Consider the following 14,575-nt stretch of genomic DNA (forward strand, 5'->3'; position numbering starts at 1 on the left):
CATCCACATGCATACAACCCCAGCAAGGGACATAGGTAAACAACCATGCCTGTTTTTCCATCTTCCTAGCCCAGGGGTGCTAGGCAAATTGTAGCATCGTTAATGTTGCCGCGACAATGAGATCAATTAATTCAAAACAAAGGGGAATTGAAACTGGATCCTTGCTGGCGTGTGGCAAAGTCACTTACCGCATAAGCTCCCTAAACCTGTTATTAAAAGAACAATGTTGCGTTTAAGTTCTACCCCATATTGACTGGTACAATGCCAGTGCAGTACCAGAGGTCTGATTACTGATGCTAAACTGCAATGAGTTGAATTGTTGTAGTGTGACATAGGGCTGGATTTTCCTTTTGGGAGACTATACTCTCCCACCGGAAGTGAGTCGCGTGGAATTCGTGCTTGGCTGGGAACGCCGATCAGTCAAAATTCCGGTCATTCTAATGGGCCAGCACTCTGCCCACGTGCAGCCCGAGCCATTCCTGGCCCCGCTGGCATTTGATTCGTTGGGGCCAGGATTCGGGTTAAAGTGCCTGACAAGCTGGAGATGCTTATAAATGCTCCACTCGCTACAGACCGTCATTCCAGCCAATAAGATGGCTGCACGGAGACATGCCCATTCAATTCTAGGAGTCCGGGATTGACCAAATGCTGGATGCCGTTGAGGAGAGGAGGGGCACCCTCTTCCCCAGTGTGGGACGGAGACTCCAGCCTGTCCTACAGAACAGTGCCTGGGAAGAGGTGGCCGAGGCTGTCCGTGCTGCCAGCATCACCAGGGGGACAGGCACGCAATGTCGTAAGAAGCTTTAATGACCTCCTTAGGTCAGCTCAGGCGAGACTGTGTCCCTGGCATCACTCCCATCCCTCTCTCCTCTCCTCAATCCTCACGAGGCCAACAACACACCACCTGCGTGCGTCTGCCTTACAACCAACAACCCCTAACACATGTATTGTTCTCTTTGGCCAGGACACACACATGCCACCAGCTGCAGACCCCCCCCATAGAATTCTCCTCCCAGCGTCTCACTTGTATCCTTTCTGTGTCCCAAGGATAAGGCGGCCCCTAATCGATGCGAGCACCAGAAGACAGGAGGAGGAGTTGCAGACGTTGAGTCCAGGCCCCTTCTGAGGAAAGAGCCCTGCAACTTGCGGGGGAGGCTGAGGAGAGGGCAGTGGCTGCGACGGAGGTCGGCATGAGCCAAAAAAGCTTGAGCCCAACTCAACACAGATGTCCCAAAGCAAGTGAGTCTCTCCCCTCCCACAGACCAGTCTTTCCAAGATCTCACCCCATGACTTTTGTCTTGCAGGCTCATCACCAGATGAGGCTGGACAGTCCGGGGTCGCTGACCCCAGCCAGATGCCCAGCACACCCTGGAGCACTGGGGAGAACAACGACTTTTAAACACTGCTTTCACCATCATCCTGCACTATCACCCTCCACTATCACAGAGACTATCACTTTGGTGAGTAATGTTAGTGATCAGGCTCCTGGGTCACCCTCTGGTGAGTATCACACACATTCTGCAGCACATCAGTGGAGGCAGGGAGTCCCGAGGGAACGGACAGTCTGAGAGTTTCCCGAACAGCTGCCCATCCAGACAGGTGTCCTTCTTCTGGAAAGTATGATACCATCAATGGCGCAGTTGCAGACACAGAGCCACGATTTACAGGAAGAGATGCCAGCAACATTCTTGCACCTGCAAGTGAAGCTGGAGAGTCCAGCTGCCTTCAGGTGCTGGAGATGTTGCTGCAAATGCATGGCACCCAGGCCAACACTGAAAGGGTGGCATCTACGCAAGACGTCAGACCCATGTGTCAGGCCAGCCAAGGCTTGGGGCACATTGTGCTGTTGATGACTGAGGCACAGGTCAGGAGAGCCCAGTCACAGTTGGGACATGTCCCGGGCACAGATTGACATTGCTGTGACACTTCAGAACTTTGCCCTTTCACAAAGGGTCGTGGCTCAGGTCATCGAGAGCATTGACCAGGTGCTAACTGACCTTGGCCAGGCCATCGAGGTACATGGCTCAGACGAGGGTGAGCCTCTGGAGCTCAGTCTGACCTCCGCTCCATCCCATGGCCTGGGGGCCAGCGAGCACCCCGGAGGAGGTGATGGGGCCCATGCTGGCGCCTCCTACAGGGGAGGTACTGGAACACGTGAGCCCTTCCGAATCTCTCACCTGACTCTGGCGCATCTCATCGCCAGCGGGCAGAACAGGGTGGCACGTCATCTCCTTTGACATGCGAAGTCGGCCAGGCCCTCCAGAGGATGGCTGCCAAGGGCATCACAGGGCAGAGGGAGAGACACGCAGCCGGCTGCCTCCACTTCTGATGTACTTTCCTGGGTAATGATGTGTTGGGTATGCTGGGTCTGCGAGGATTGCATTTACCATAGCAGTGAGAGAGACAGGCTTCCAACACTTGGAGAAATGCAACTCTATTTTATTGAACTACCAACTGTTAAACATACTTGAACTGTGGGTTGACACTATGCTGAGTTGACTGGAGACCTGAGGCTAACCCGACCAGACTATCTTGCTACCACATGGTGGATGTTCGAGTTGCTGCTCACGGGCTCTGGCTGTCCCAGAGGCTGCATCCCAAGAGAGCGGGAAAACTAGTGCCCTCTGGCTTTATAGTGGCCGTGTCCTGTCTGGTGATTGGCTGCTGTGTTTTGTGTGTCAATCAATGTCTGTCTGTGCACCATCATATACTTGTGTGTATATTATGACAGGTAACACTCAGAAAGGAGCAGTAGGCCACATACGATAAGGAAGTTGGCACGGGTATAGTAAATAGACATTGGTTAGGGGTAAGGGAACAAATACTATTGTACATTGTCACCATTAAACACTTTTGCACCACCAGTCCGAACTGCCTCTAATCTCTATCTGACGGGTGTGAAAATGGGCTGGGCTGGGTGTTTTGCGTCTGCCAGATGGGAAGTGGGGGGTGGGGGTGCGGGAAGAACTCATGACGTCCTCACTAAGAAGTAGTCGGGCACGGGGAAGCAATATGAACCCGCCTTGTATGACAGCATCCTCAGAGTGAGCCCTCACGCTACATGGGTCCGTGAGAAGGTTTTGCCAGCTTAGACAGTGGTACGCTATCCACAGGCAGGAATCAGACTTTGTCAAACAATGAGGGGCAGCAGAGCTCACCTCACAGCTGATCGGCATCATCCTCCGTCCTGTGGACAAGACCCACTGACAGCCAACCCAGGCCAAACACCCTGTGGTGACACTGGTATGACCCTCGGGAGGGGGTGGGCGGATGAAACCGTGGTAGTGGGAAGGGCTGAGGGCTAGGGAAGTGGTGAGAGATTCATGGGAAGGGGGATTCTATGTGATGTTGAATTTCGGGTGGGGAGGGCGGGGGAAACGGGTGGGACAGGGTGACAGAGCTGCCGGGGGCCAGGCTTCCTCGATGGTAAATCGGGTGGTGATGTGGTTGTCCCGTGTGCGGCGGCCCTCGGTCACATGTTGGGCAGCCCGCCGTGCCAGCTCAGGCTCCACGTCCAGATCCTCCTGGATACCATCCTTCTCCTCCTCATCAGATGAGGCCTGCCGTCTTCCTTCTCCTCCAGCATGTCTCCCCACTGCTGTATGATGTTGTGTTGGATCCTCTGGGGGGGCCACATTGGAGCGCACCACCAGAGCACTCCAGGCATCGGAAGTACATCTTGAGCAAGCTGATGCATTGCTCAATCACGCTCCAGGTTGCTGTGTGACCGTTGGTATAACGATTCTCTACCTCGCTTTGGGACCTCAGCACAGGCAAGATTAGCCATGACCTCAGCAGGTAACCCTTGACATCCAGTAGCCAAGCCCGCACTCGAGGCAGCCCCTTGAAGGTGCTGGGAACGAACGAGTGCGTTAGGGTGTATGAGTCATGAATGCTGCCTGGATATTAGTGCAGACATGCATGATGTGCAGTTGGTGGTTGCACCAACTTTACATTCCTTCCTGTTGATGAAGGGCATCTCTTGTTGAACTGGTGCTCGTAGGGGTATCTGCATGCCATCAATCACTCCCTGGACCTGGGGCATCCAGCAAGGGCAGCAAATCCTGCTGTCCAGGCATCTTGTTGGGCCTGGTTCAGGTTGAAGGTGATATAGTCCAATGCCCGGGCACATAGGGCATCTGTTACAGGGTGGATGCACCTTTGTGCAAGATGATTGCGAGATCCCAAACAGTCCCTTTTCCGAACCCTGATGGACAGCTGGCACTTGAGCCTCACCACTGGCCCCAGTTCTTCTGGAGCATGCTCCTCTTGTGCAAGGTCCTCCCTGCACTGGCCCTTTAGCCTCTGTGTATCTACAACGGCTGCAGTGGTCAGGTAGATTGCGCGCATAGCTAATTATAGTCCAAATTCGATGTAACTGTGGGCGGAGGAAGGAGAGACAGGGAATGTTAGCAAGATCGAGGATTCCCATGACCATCCAATGCCACTAGGTTACATTGTCATCGTGAGTTGTATAGCTGTGTCACCGTTAACTTATCCCACCACCCTGACCCCCTCACTCGCCTCTTTGAGATGATGTTTGCTCTGCACCTCTGTCCCCATTAGTGAACAGCACCAGGCCTGTGATGTAGGGGGCCTCTATCCTCACCACCTGTCCCTCCCAACAGGACTACCAATGGCTGCCACAACCCGTGTCAGCGAGAGGTTCTGTAGCCCTGTCCTATTTCTCCCATTGTGGCCTACTGTGGGTCTCTTTGACTGGGTGGGTATTGTGCTATCTCGCCAGCAGGTGGCAACTGTGTGGTAGAGATGGTCAACTAGAGATGGTCGATTTCCTGGCTGGGGGCAGGGTGAATGGGATCAGGAGTGCAGTGGACAGGCAGGGCTTGGAGACAGCTCATGATCCTTGGGGATGAACCAGCTGATATTATCAATGGTGAGGCTTCTACTCTAAGAGGGGCTGTGTGTCAGGGAGGGTTGTTTGGTGTGAGCTCTGCTATTCCCCCCTGCTTCCTCTGCTGGGTAAGAAGTGTTGTAACATCAGGTTAAAGTCCAACAGGTTTGTTTCAAACACTAGCTTTTGGAGCGCAGCTCCTTCCTCAAGCCCACTGACCTCTGCCTGAGAGGGGTGGAGGATCGCATGGGGTGAAGCATTCGGTGTCCAGCTCATTAATTGTAGATAAATTGAAGCAAATCGTGAATTTGCATGAGACTGTTGGCGCAGGGCGTGAACCTTGATGCCGCTGCCAGTGGGGAACTGGAGCATCGCAACGGAATCGGCGGCGGGCGCCAATCCTATTTTTTAGTCAACACAACATTCTCCTCTTGATCGTAAATCAGTGCTGGCGTCGGGCAGCGGAGAAATCGGCCCACAAAGTCTAACTGGTATACCCTTGTAAATCAGTTTGCAGTCATATATAATCACACGTCAGAGACGCACTTAGCTATTGGAGGATGTGGTTGCTGCTTTTTAAATAGTAATACAAATCTGAATCGTCCATGTCATTTAAGCATATGTAGAATGATATCAAGGAAGTTGCTTGAATGCGAAAGAAAGGAGCCTATTTCAGTATTTTGGTGAAATGATAGCTTGTCCTTATTTCACACCTTGAGGAATAGTTTTCTGTGCAATATTATGATCTAATTTCACGCCGGTTGTACAATCACATTCCCACTATCACAACAAATTCTACTATGAAACAATGATGAAACACTTTGGGCTGGATTCTCCGTCAGCGAGATCCTCCGTTTCGCTGGCAGCGCAGTTACGCCCACGGATTTCCCGACGGCCTGGGGGTGCCCACGATAGGAAATCCCATTGGCCAGCTGGCGGGACGGAAGATCCCACTGCCGGCGAGGGCGTGTTGCATGCTGGGACGGAGAATCCTGCCCTTTTTCATTGTATTGGCTTTGTGGAATTTATTTTCTGAGCAGAAACTGATCATCAGGCTCGTAATTGGCTGTTAATACGTCTCTGATTCTATTAAAAGGCATCTTCCTGCGACAGTTCATACAAATTAACTGGAATATGGGAATGGACAGCCAACCTGCCACTACACATATTTAGTTGACTAGGTCAATTTGGATAAAGAAGATGGTCAGATGTAGCACTGGCTCAATCTGGTGTTCTGAATTAAACAGCACAGAAGGAAGCTATTTGTCCCATTGTGTTTGGGATAAACCTTTGGAACTTTTTGATATCTCAATAGCTTTAGATCCTACAGTGTTTCTCTCACAATGCTTTCTCAGACCCCCAGCATTTCATAAGAGAGATGACTTAATTCAGGGTTTCGACTGCCAAGAGACATTTGTCCAATAGCTCTGAGCCTTCATTGATAAGGCTGACCATCATTCAAATTTTTTGCGTGATGTGAGTGATGAGCTTACTATTTTTCTGTGGACAGCTCTTGGATAAGGAAATATGGGGCAAATTTCTCTGCCCCTCGGTGCCAGTAGCGGAGTTCCCGGTGAGGTGGATTATCCTGTGTTAGTGAAGAAAACGGGATTGGAGCCTTTGGAATCAATGTTTGTTCCCCGAGCCAGCGGGAGGATGCACTTTGCATCCACTTAGCTGGCCGAGCACCATATTCTCTGGGCCGGGAATCACGTGGGCGAATATTATTACTGCTATTGACAAGCGTGGCCCTGACGCTGTGGACAAAGAGGGTAACTCGTTCAGGAAATTGCCCCCAAAGTCCATCCAAAGGCCACGCTCCCACTCACAAGGTAAGACCTACCTACCCCACCCCACCACAGCCTCTCCCACTGCCTCCCTCACAGAGACCACCTAAATAAAGGGACCCCCACACACAGACCCCTTAAACAAAGGTGTTGTCTGTAAATTATCAGACACTTCGACCAGTTTATTGTTAAAATGTTTTCCCTTATATTCCCTTATTTGCGAGATGAACAAAAGACAAACAAAGGTTCACGACTCAACCCAAATTTATTCACAAACACAATAAATCATCTCTGAAATATTATCAAGACAAAGTTCTAATACCACCCATGCTGATGAACATGATCGAGCTGCGGGTCCAATGTTCTGAGCCTCAGTCATCTCAGGGCCCTCTTCTGTGAAGGTGGGTCTTGCAAGCGTCTTCTGTCCGTTCTTTGGTCACCGTTGAGTCTTCTCTGTTGCCTCTGCGTTAAGTCTTTGCTGGGGAGGGTCCCCCGATGTCGCCTTCTTATCCTCCTCCTTGAGCTCTTCCAGAGGTTTCTCTGACCCTCAGCCAAAGAGGTCACTGGACGTGGGTGGCAACACCCAATGGAGTTGCCGATTGCAACTCTGCAGCACGCCAGGAACTAACACCCCCCCCCCCCCCGGATCCATCCCCAGGTGCATTGTCTGCACGTAACCTTACACCTTAGAAGGTAACGGAGGGAAATCGAGTTGCCAGAAAGTCTAGCTTCATCTGGACAATTCACAACCAGCAATCCATTTGAATGGGCCCGATTATCTTCCGATCTCCTGTTTACAGGACAAGCCCAGACTTGCCCTTTGACATCCCATCCGGACTGTCTGTGGCTTAATTTAAAGTGTCCAATTCTGTACAGGCGGCAAGGTAGCAGAGTGGTTAGCACTGTTGCTTCACAGCGCCAGGGTTCCAGGTTCGATTCCTGGCTTGGATCACTGTCTGTGCGGACGGTCTGCATGTTCTCCCCCTGTCTGCGTGGGTTTACTCCGGGCCTTCCGGTTTCCTCCCACAAGTCCCGAAAGACGTGCTGTTAGGTGAATCGGACATTCTGAATTCTCTCTCCGTGTACCCGAACAGGCGCCGGAATGTGGCGACCAGGGGCTTTTCACAGTAACTTAATTGCAGTGTAAGCCTACGTGTGACAATAAAGATTATTATTATATTATTGGGCCTAAGATTTTAGGCCATTAGCCATTATATCACAAAGGGACCCCCCGCAAAGACCCCCTAAATAAAGACACTCCCCCGTAGACCCCTGGAAGAGAGAATCCTGTCTTGAAGCCCCCCCCTTCAAAAGAGACCCTTGTCAGGAAGCCCACCAGTAGAGAGGCCACTGTCTGGAAGCTAGAGAGCAGTCCAGACAGAGGCAGTGAAAACAATTACTGCTTTAACACTCACCTGGGCACTACACCTGTTGGCCAGACACAGGAAGCAGCACCTGCCAATTCCTGGAAAGAGAATACCAGTCAGCTGTGTTTAAACTCCCTCTGATCTTGAGCTGCAAGCCATTCATTCATGTTCTTCTTGATGTTGATTTTACTGGGCTGTGATGGACAGCTTCCACATACACAGATGCCAGCATTGCTCTATTTATCTTCCTTCATGGTTGAGTAACTCTGAAGTGCTATAAAGGCAACGTTTATACACATCAAGCTTCGATTGACGGGTCCTGGACCACTTCAAACAGAATTATGTGCTTTCAATTTCCAGCTGACCACTTCAAAATCACTCGAGCGTGAAGGGATGTGATTGGAAAACACCTAATTCTGTTTGATGTCTCTCTTTTGGGGGGGTCCTTTTATCTAAGCGGTCTCTGTGAGGGTGTGTGGGTTGGGTCACCACTGTGCTGGAGGTGGGGGGTGGGGAGGGGCTGTATTGTGATGCACAGGTCAGCCGCGTCCCGCGACTATCGGACCGCCCACTCAAAAAGGCGGTTCGATAGGATTCCCTAGGGAATTCTTCTCAATCTTCACCATGCATAAATTGGCATGGCAAAGGATTGGGAATAGCTTCCTGCTGGGATCACAAATCAGGTGGAATTCAGCTCTGTCAGGAGTCTCCCAAACAGAGAATTTCACCCATGAACTCCCACAGGCTAGATAAAATGCTATTTTTCATTCCCAACTAGATATACACTATGAAAGTACGCAATTGAGGGACAGTGCTGTCTGACAGCAGTATTTGATGCACCAAGTATTTCCAGTTTGAAGTCCCAAACAGACAGGTTGCACAAGATTTTGAAGGGTTACAAATATGAGGAATTGCAACAAATAGATTATTGGATACTTGCTACTTTCATTCTTGGGATGTGGGTCACTGGCAAGGTTGGCATTTCCTGCTCAATCTTAATTGCTTTAGAGATGGTGGTTATACCACTGAGTGCCTTGCAAGGCAAACCTCAGAGAACTGTCAGGAATCAACTGCATTAGTGTGGAACTGGAGACCCATATGTGCCAGAGTGGGCAAGATAACCGATTTCCTAAAGGAGGTGAAACAGTTGGGTGTAGGACTATTGTTGCTGTTATTGATGCCAGCTTCTTACTTTCAGATTTTAAAAACTGACTTTCCTGCTCAGTTTTGAGCTCCTATTCCCTGGAGTTTTCAACCAGGTTTCTCCATTAGTAGTTGAATAGCAACCACTGCACTGCCATACATATAATTATACCCATCCTTGTGTTTAAAAAAAATAATTAATGTTAGCACAGAACAGCCTCTTCTGCACAAGGTTGTTGCCCATATATATTATATATACATACATATATTATTAATCCAATAAACCAGAAGAGAAAATGCTTGAAAATCTCAGCAGGTCTGGCAGCATCTGTAGATTCCTATACAATGTATTTTAGCTTTGACAAAGGGTTATCTGGGCCGGGATTCTTCCCTACCCGGTGGGGCGGGGGGTCCCGGCGGGATGGAGTGGCGTGAACCACTCCGGCGTTGGGCAGCTCAAAGGTGCGGATTTTTTTTCGGGGTCAAGCCCTAACCTTGAGGGGATGGCCCGTGCCGGAGTGGTTGGCGCCCTGCCGGCCGGCGGTAAAGGCCTTTGGCGCCACGGCAGCTGGGGCCGAAGGGACTTCGCCGGCCGGCGGAAGTCCGCACATGCGCCGGAGCAGCAGCGGCTGCTGACGTCATCCCCACGCATGCGCAGGGGAGGGGGTCACTTCCGTGTCCACCATCGTGAAGACTATGGCGAACGCGGAAGGAAAAGAATGCCCCCATGGCACACGCCCGGCTGCCGATCAGTGGGCCCCGATCGCGGGCTAGGCCACCGTGAGGGCTCCCCCCAGGACCAGATCTCCCCGCCCCCAGGAGCCCGGAGCCTGCCCGCGCTGCCAGTCCCGCCGGTAAGGTAGGTGGTTTGATTCCCGTCGGCGGGACCGGCATGACAGCAGCGGGACTTGGCCCATCGCGGGCCGGCAAATCGCCCTGTGGGGGGGGACCGGCGCATCGCAGCGCGATTCCCGCCCCCGCCGAATCTCTGGTGCCGGAGATTTCGGGAGACGGCGGGGGTGGGATTCACGCCGGCCCCCAGCGATTCTCCGACCCGGCGGGGGGTCGGAGAATCCCGCCTCTGGACTCGAAATGTTAGCTCTTTTCTCTCCCTACAGATGCTGCCAGACCGACTGAGATTTCCCAGCATTCCCTTTTGGTTTCAGATTCCAGCATCAGTAATTTGCTTTTATTAATCCAATAAAGACTGGTAGCTCTTAAGTTTGTTCGCAAACAATAACATATGGGCAACCACATGTTTATTAAAGGAATACGGTCTTGCAACCAACCATAGTAGGAAGGGATTGTCTCTGTCCACAGATTATTATGTAGAAACATCACTACCTCTGCTAATCCTGTTACAAGTAGGAGTTTTAATTTCCGGGAGCACTGAGATCTTTTCTGTTGTTGTCGACATTTCAACAACTGTTGACTTTTCTTATTTACCTGACTCCCTTGCACACTAAGTCACTTCATGATTGTAAATCAGAAATGATAGAAATAACAATAAATTGCTGCAAGGGCCTGTTGTGGGCGTGAATAAGTGACCATAAGGTCATGCTCAATGATAATGCCCTCATCACCTTCAGCATTACAAATTTGTATGCTCAAAGAATGCCAGAAGTAAAACTGCTTCTGGTTTGCTTCGAAATGACTGTATAGTTGTTCTGATGGATCTCCGCCTGCATTTTATTTGCAGACGGCTGGCCGTTATTGTTCCTACCTGAAGACTGCCTCGTACAGCTATCCTTTTGCTCTCAAAGTAAAACAGAAATGCTAATTCATAGCAGCTATGAAAGCAGAGACGAACATAATGATTGAGTGGAGAAGAGCCAGGTGTGGGGGAGGATAGGTGGAGAGGGGCAGGGGAGGGGTCAGAGCAAAATGCTGTTAATGGCCAATGGACAGACCCTGGCCAGTTTAAAAACAGTTATAGGTGTTTACAAGCTCATAACAGGTCAAAAAAGGGTCAAAACTATTTTAAAATAGTAAGAATCAATTAAAATAAAACTCTCCTGTCTTTGAGCTGAAGACTGAATTCACGGGTGATTGGGTGTGGCTATGCAATGTGCCAAGCTGGAAACCCATGATGTTTGTCCCGAAGCTGGGCCTTGCGGAAGAAGAGGAAGTCGTCACAGTAGCACCACAGCCTAAGGTTAAAAGGAATTTCCTGGGGGCAACCAATGTCAAATGCCCGTGTCATGCCCCTTGGAGAAATGGAGCCTCTTGTACCGGTGCTGTGCCATTCAATAAGATCATGGCTGATCTGTTCGAACATTCTCTATTAGACCACTGCAGTAAAGGAGCTCACTATTACAATCCCAGACCAGACCCCCAACAGTGGCTAGGATACTGGACTGAAAAAACAATATTTTACTTTAGTTGTAAGACTGTGAGGAAAGAATGATTCGCTCCAGGAGTGCATGAAGAAATAGGAATTTGGTATTTTAAAAAGAAAACTTTATTATGAATACACTATTAAATTCTTTAACTTCACACCTGAAAAGAATAGCTTACAATTACCACTTAAACGCTACTATTCAATTCCCCATTACACAACCAGAGAAAAAACATACAGCTGTAAATCCATCCTTAAATCAGCATGGCATAGAGTAATACCTGCTTTACAGAAGAGATTTGGCTCTTGTTAGAACCCATTCTGACTCTGGCTGAATATCTTCAGAAATCTGGTACACTTGGTGTGTTTCAGCTTCTTCCTTGTCCTCAGGTAAGACTGCTCTGCTTTAAATATTATTACGCGTTTTATAACTATCCTACTGGGAGAGAATTGTGGACTCCGTGTCAGCCAGATCAGACTTCAACTCCCCTCCAAAGCTTTCTCAAAATCTCTCGGCTCCACCCAGAAATGACATCATCTCCCCAAGCGGCAAAACAAATTAACTCTACAGGCTGACCGCACACCAACTCCCCAGGGACATTCCCCAGTCAAACCACAGTGCATTAGCCCAGACTGAAAAACACATTCCTCTGATCAATTTTGCTTTCTGGCTCCTAAAAGCTCTCAGGCCCTGCAAAACAAATTTTTAAAAACATGACCACTGCAGTCAAACACAATGTAACCCCAGGCGTTTAACCCTCAAATGCCCAATATTTAGAATCCAGTATTCCTAAAATCCTCCATTCATCACATCACATGCATGTAGATTTTAACTTGTTTGTAATGTTTTCACAGGTGCTTTATCGGATTACTGCAGTGAAACAGCTCAGTATTTAGATGCTATAGTTTCTCCCAATCTAAAGACAACCAAAATCCTACGTGTTCCTCCAGCAGTTTCGATGTCCGAATGTATATCAGCGTGTTGTGACTTTTCTGGCTGTGACTTGGCATGGATGTTTGAGGGCCACTGTTATATTATAAACTGCCAGAGCAGGATTGAGTGTGAGCCAAAGAAGACCAACGCTGTGGAATCTTACTTAACCTTTGTGCAGAGGACACCAGCTCCAAGGTCAAACTTACAAGAAACCTATTATAAAGGCAGAGGGCATTCCATGGAGAAGCAAAGAGAGTTGGCACCAACTGAGAGGAATGGTAAGCTGCAAGGTTTGTACACCAAGGACCTGAATCTTGATAGTTCTATAGCAGAGGACTCCATAACGGATTACAAAGAAATATCTGCAGTTGTTGGGAATTCAGAAGGTTCCAGCAAGGATCAAGAGCAGATGCATGGCTCACAGGACTGGCCACAGTGGGACTCTAAATATGATCTGGATATGTCTTCAGTGAAGTCTAGTGGAGTCAGTGATGCGGAGGAGGATAGATCTGCTGGAACTCAAAGTGGAGCCCATTCAGATGCGAGCTTCGCGATTAATGAATCTCAGCAGGAATTATGGAGTGATGAAACAAAGCAAGAGGCAAACAATATGCTCAAGTTTGTCTCTTTGGAGTCGGTGGCAAATCTATTGCAAAATTCAAATGAAAACAGCACCAACGTCCAAGAGGTACTTTAAAAATATTTTGCTGTTGTTACAGGTTTTCTTTAATTCTTCTTTGAAGGCAACCTCTCCCCATTCTCCTTTTTTTGGATTTCAGTGTTGTGAATTAGTCATTGCAGAGTTAACCAATGGATAAACCCCCCCAAGGTCTTAACCAAAACTGCCAGGATACGTGATGGGGTTTGTGGTTAGGGGTGGTGGAAGGAGAGGGTTTGAGAAGGGGTTTGGGGGCAGAAGGTAGCGGGCAGGAGGTTAGGGAAGAATATTGGTTCTTCCCATTTCTGCCTTCCTTTAAAGCAAGTTCCTCAGCACTATTGAAACTAGAGAGTTCTGGTTTGGAGATTTAAGGAACCTGAACAACATATTTATTATGGTCCATACTATTAGCAATAGCTAATCATAGATGGCTTTTAAATAACAATGTATTGAATTAGAAGTATTAAAGAGTTTTTACAATTGGGGCTCCATGTTTCAAATCACCTTTGTGAAACTGGATCGCAATGATACTTCAGTTGCAGTTTAACGGTAGACCGATTATATTATGGAAAAACCTCAATATAACCCATTGGAGGATTGGCTCGCATTGCATTTCAGAAAGCAGATCACAGGCTCAAGCCTCTACTGAACTGATCTTCTGACCTCCGCCACATTGTTTAGGTAAGTGCCCAGGGAACCGCTAACTGTTCCCTACAGAGTGGCGGTAAAACTGAAAGGGAAGGTCCAATTATGTTAGATATTGGGCCTCCTGGTGGTTAACCAAGGATGACATTGTCCAGTGGCTTGGGAGCAAGTATATTAGCTCCCTTCCTAACCTTTTGACACTCCAAATTACTGTACAGCCAATGAAGTACATCTGAAGGCTAATACCTGTTGAAATGTAGGGAAATAAGGCACACAGTTTTCAGATAGCAAAGCCCCACAAACAACAACAGAATGTGACAATTATCACCAGATCATCTCCTTTGGATTGAGGGATATATTTTGGCTAGGATCCTGAGAGAACTCTCCTGCTCTTCTTCAAAATAGTGAAATGAAATGAAAATCGCTTATTGTCACAAGTAGGCTTCAAACGAAGTTACTGTGAAAAGCCCCTAGTTGCCACATTCCGGCGCCTGTTCGGGGAGGCTGTTAGTGTCATGGGATCTTTCTCGTCCACCTGAGAAGACAGGTGGACTTTATATTAAGCACATCTCATCCAAAAGGTTGTCCCTCGAGCAGTGCACCTTTCCCTCAATATTGCACTCGAAAGTCAGTCTGGAGTTTTGTACTGGACTGGGGCTTGAACCGAAAACCCATTGCATTGAAGGTGAGAGTGCGACCACTGAGCCAAAGCAAAGACATGGAACTGAGGCAGAATCAGAGCTTGAGGAAAGGGCAAAAGACAGAATGTGTCCATTATTTTTAAAGAACAGTTCTCAATTTTTCCCAATGTTGATTTCATCTGTAATTTTATTTTTCACACTATAGGA

General features: G+C 48.8%; 1 protein-coding gene across 2 annotated transcripts in view; it reads left to right on the forward strand.

Moving 5' to 3' along the window:
• Window positions 1-14,575, forward strand: part of LOC119965927 (dyslexia-associated protein KIAA0319-like) — a 145,574-nt gene that overhangs the window by 17,266 nt on the left and 113,733 nt on the right. For both annotated transcript variants that reach the window (XM_038796949.1, XM_038796950.1), the window contains exon 3: window positions 12,346-13,112. In XM_038796949.1, coding sequence (XP_038652877.1) covers window positions 12,346-13,112 — 767 coding nt within the window. The remainder of the gene's footprint in view (window positions 1-12,345; window positions 13,113-14,575) is intronic.

The sequence above is a fragment of the Scyliorhinus canicula genome, chromosome 5 (assembly GCF_902713615.1).
Source record: "Scyliorhinus canicula chromosome 5, sScyCan1.1, whole genome shotgun sequence".
Classification (NCBI taxonomy): domain Eukaryota; kingdom Metazoa; phylum Chordata; class Chondrichthyes; order Carcharhiniformes; family Scyliorhinidae; genus Scyliorhinus; species Scyliorhinus canicula.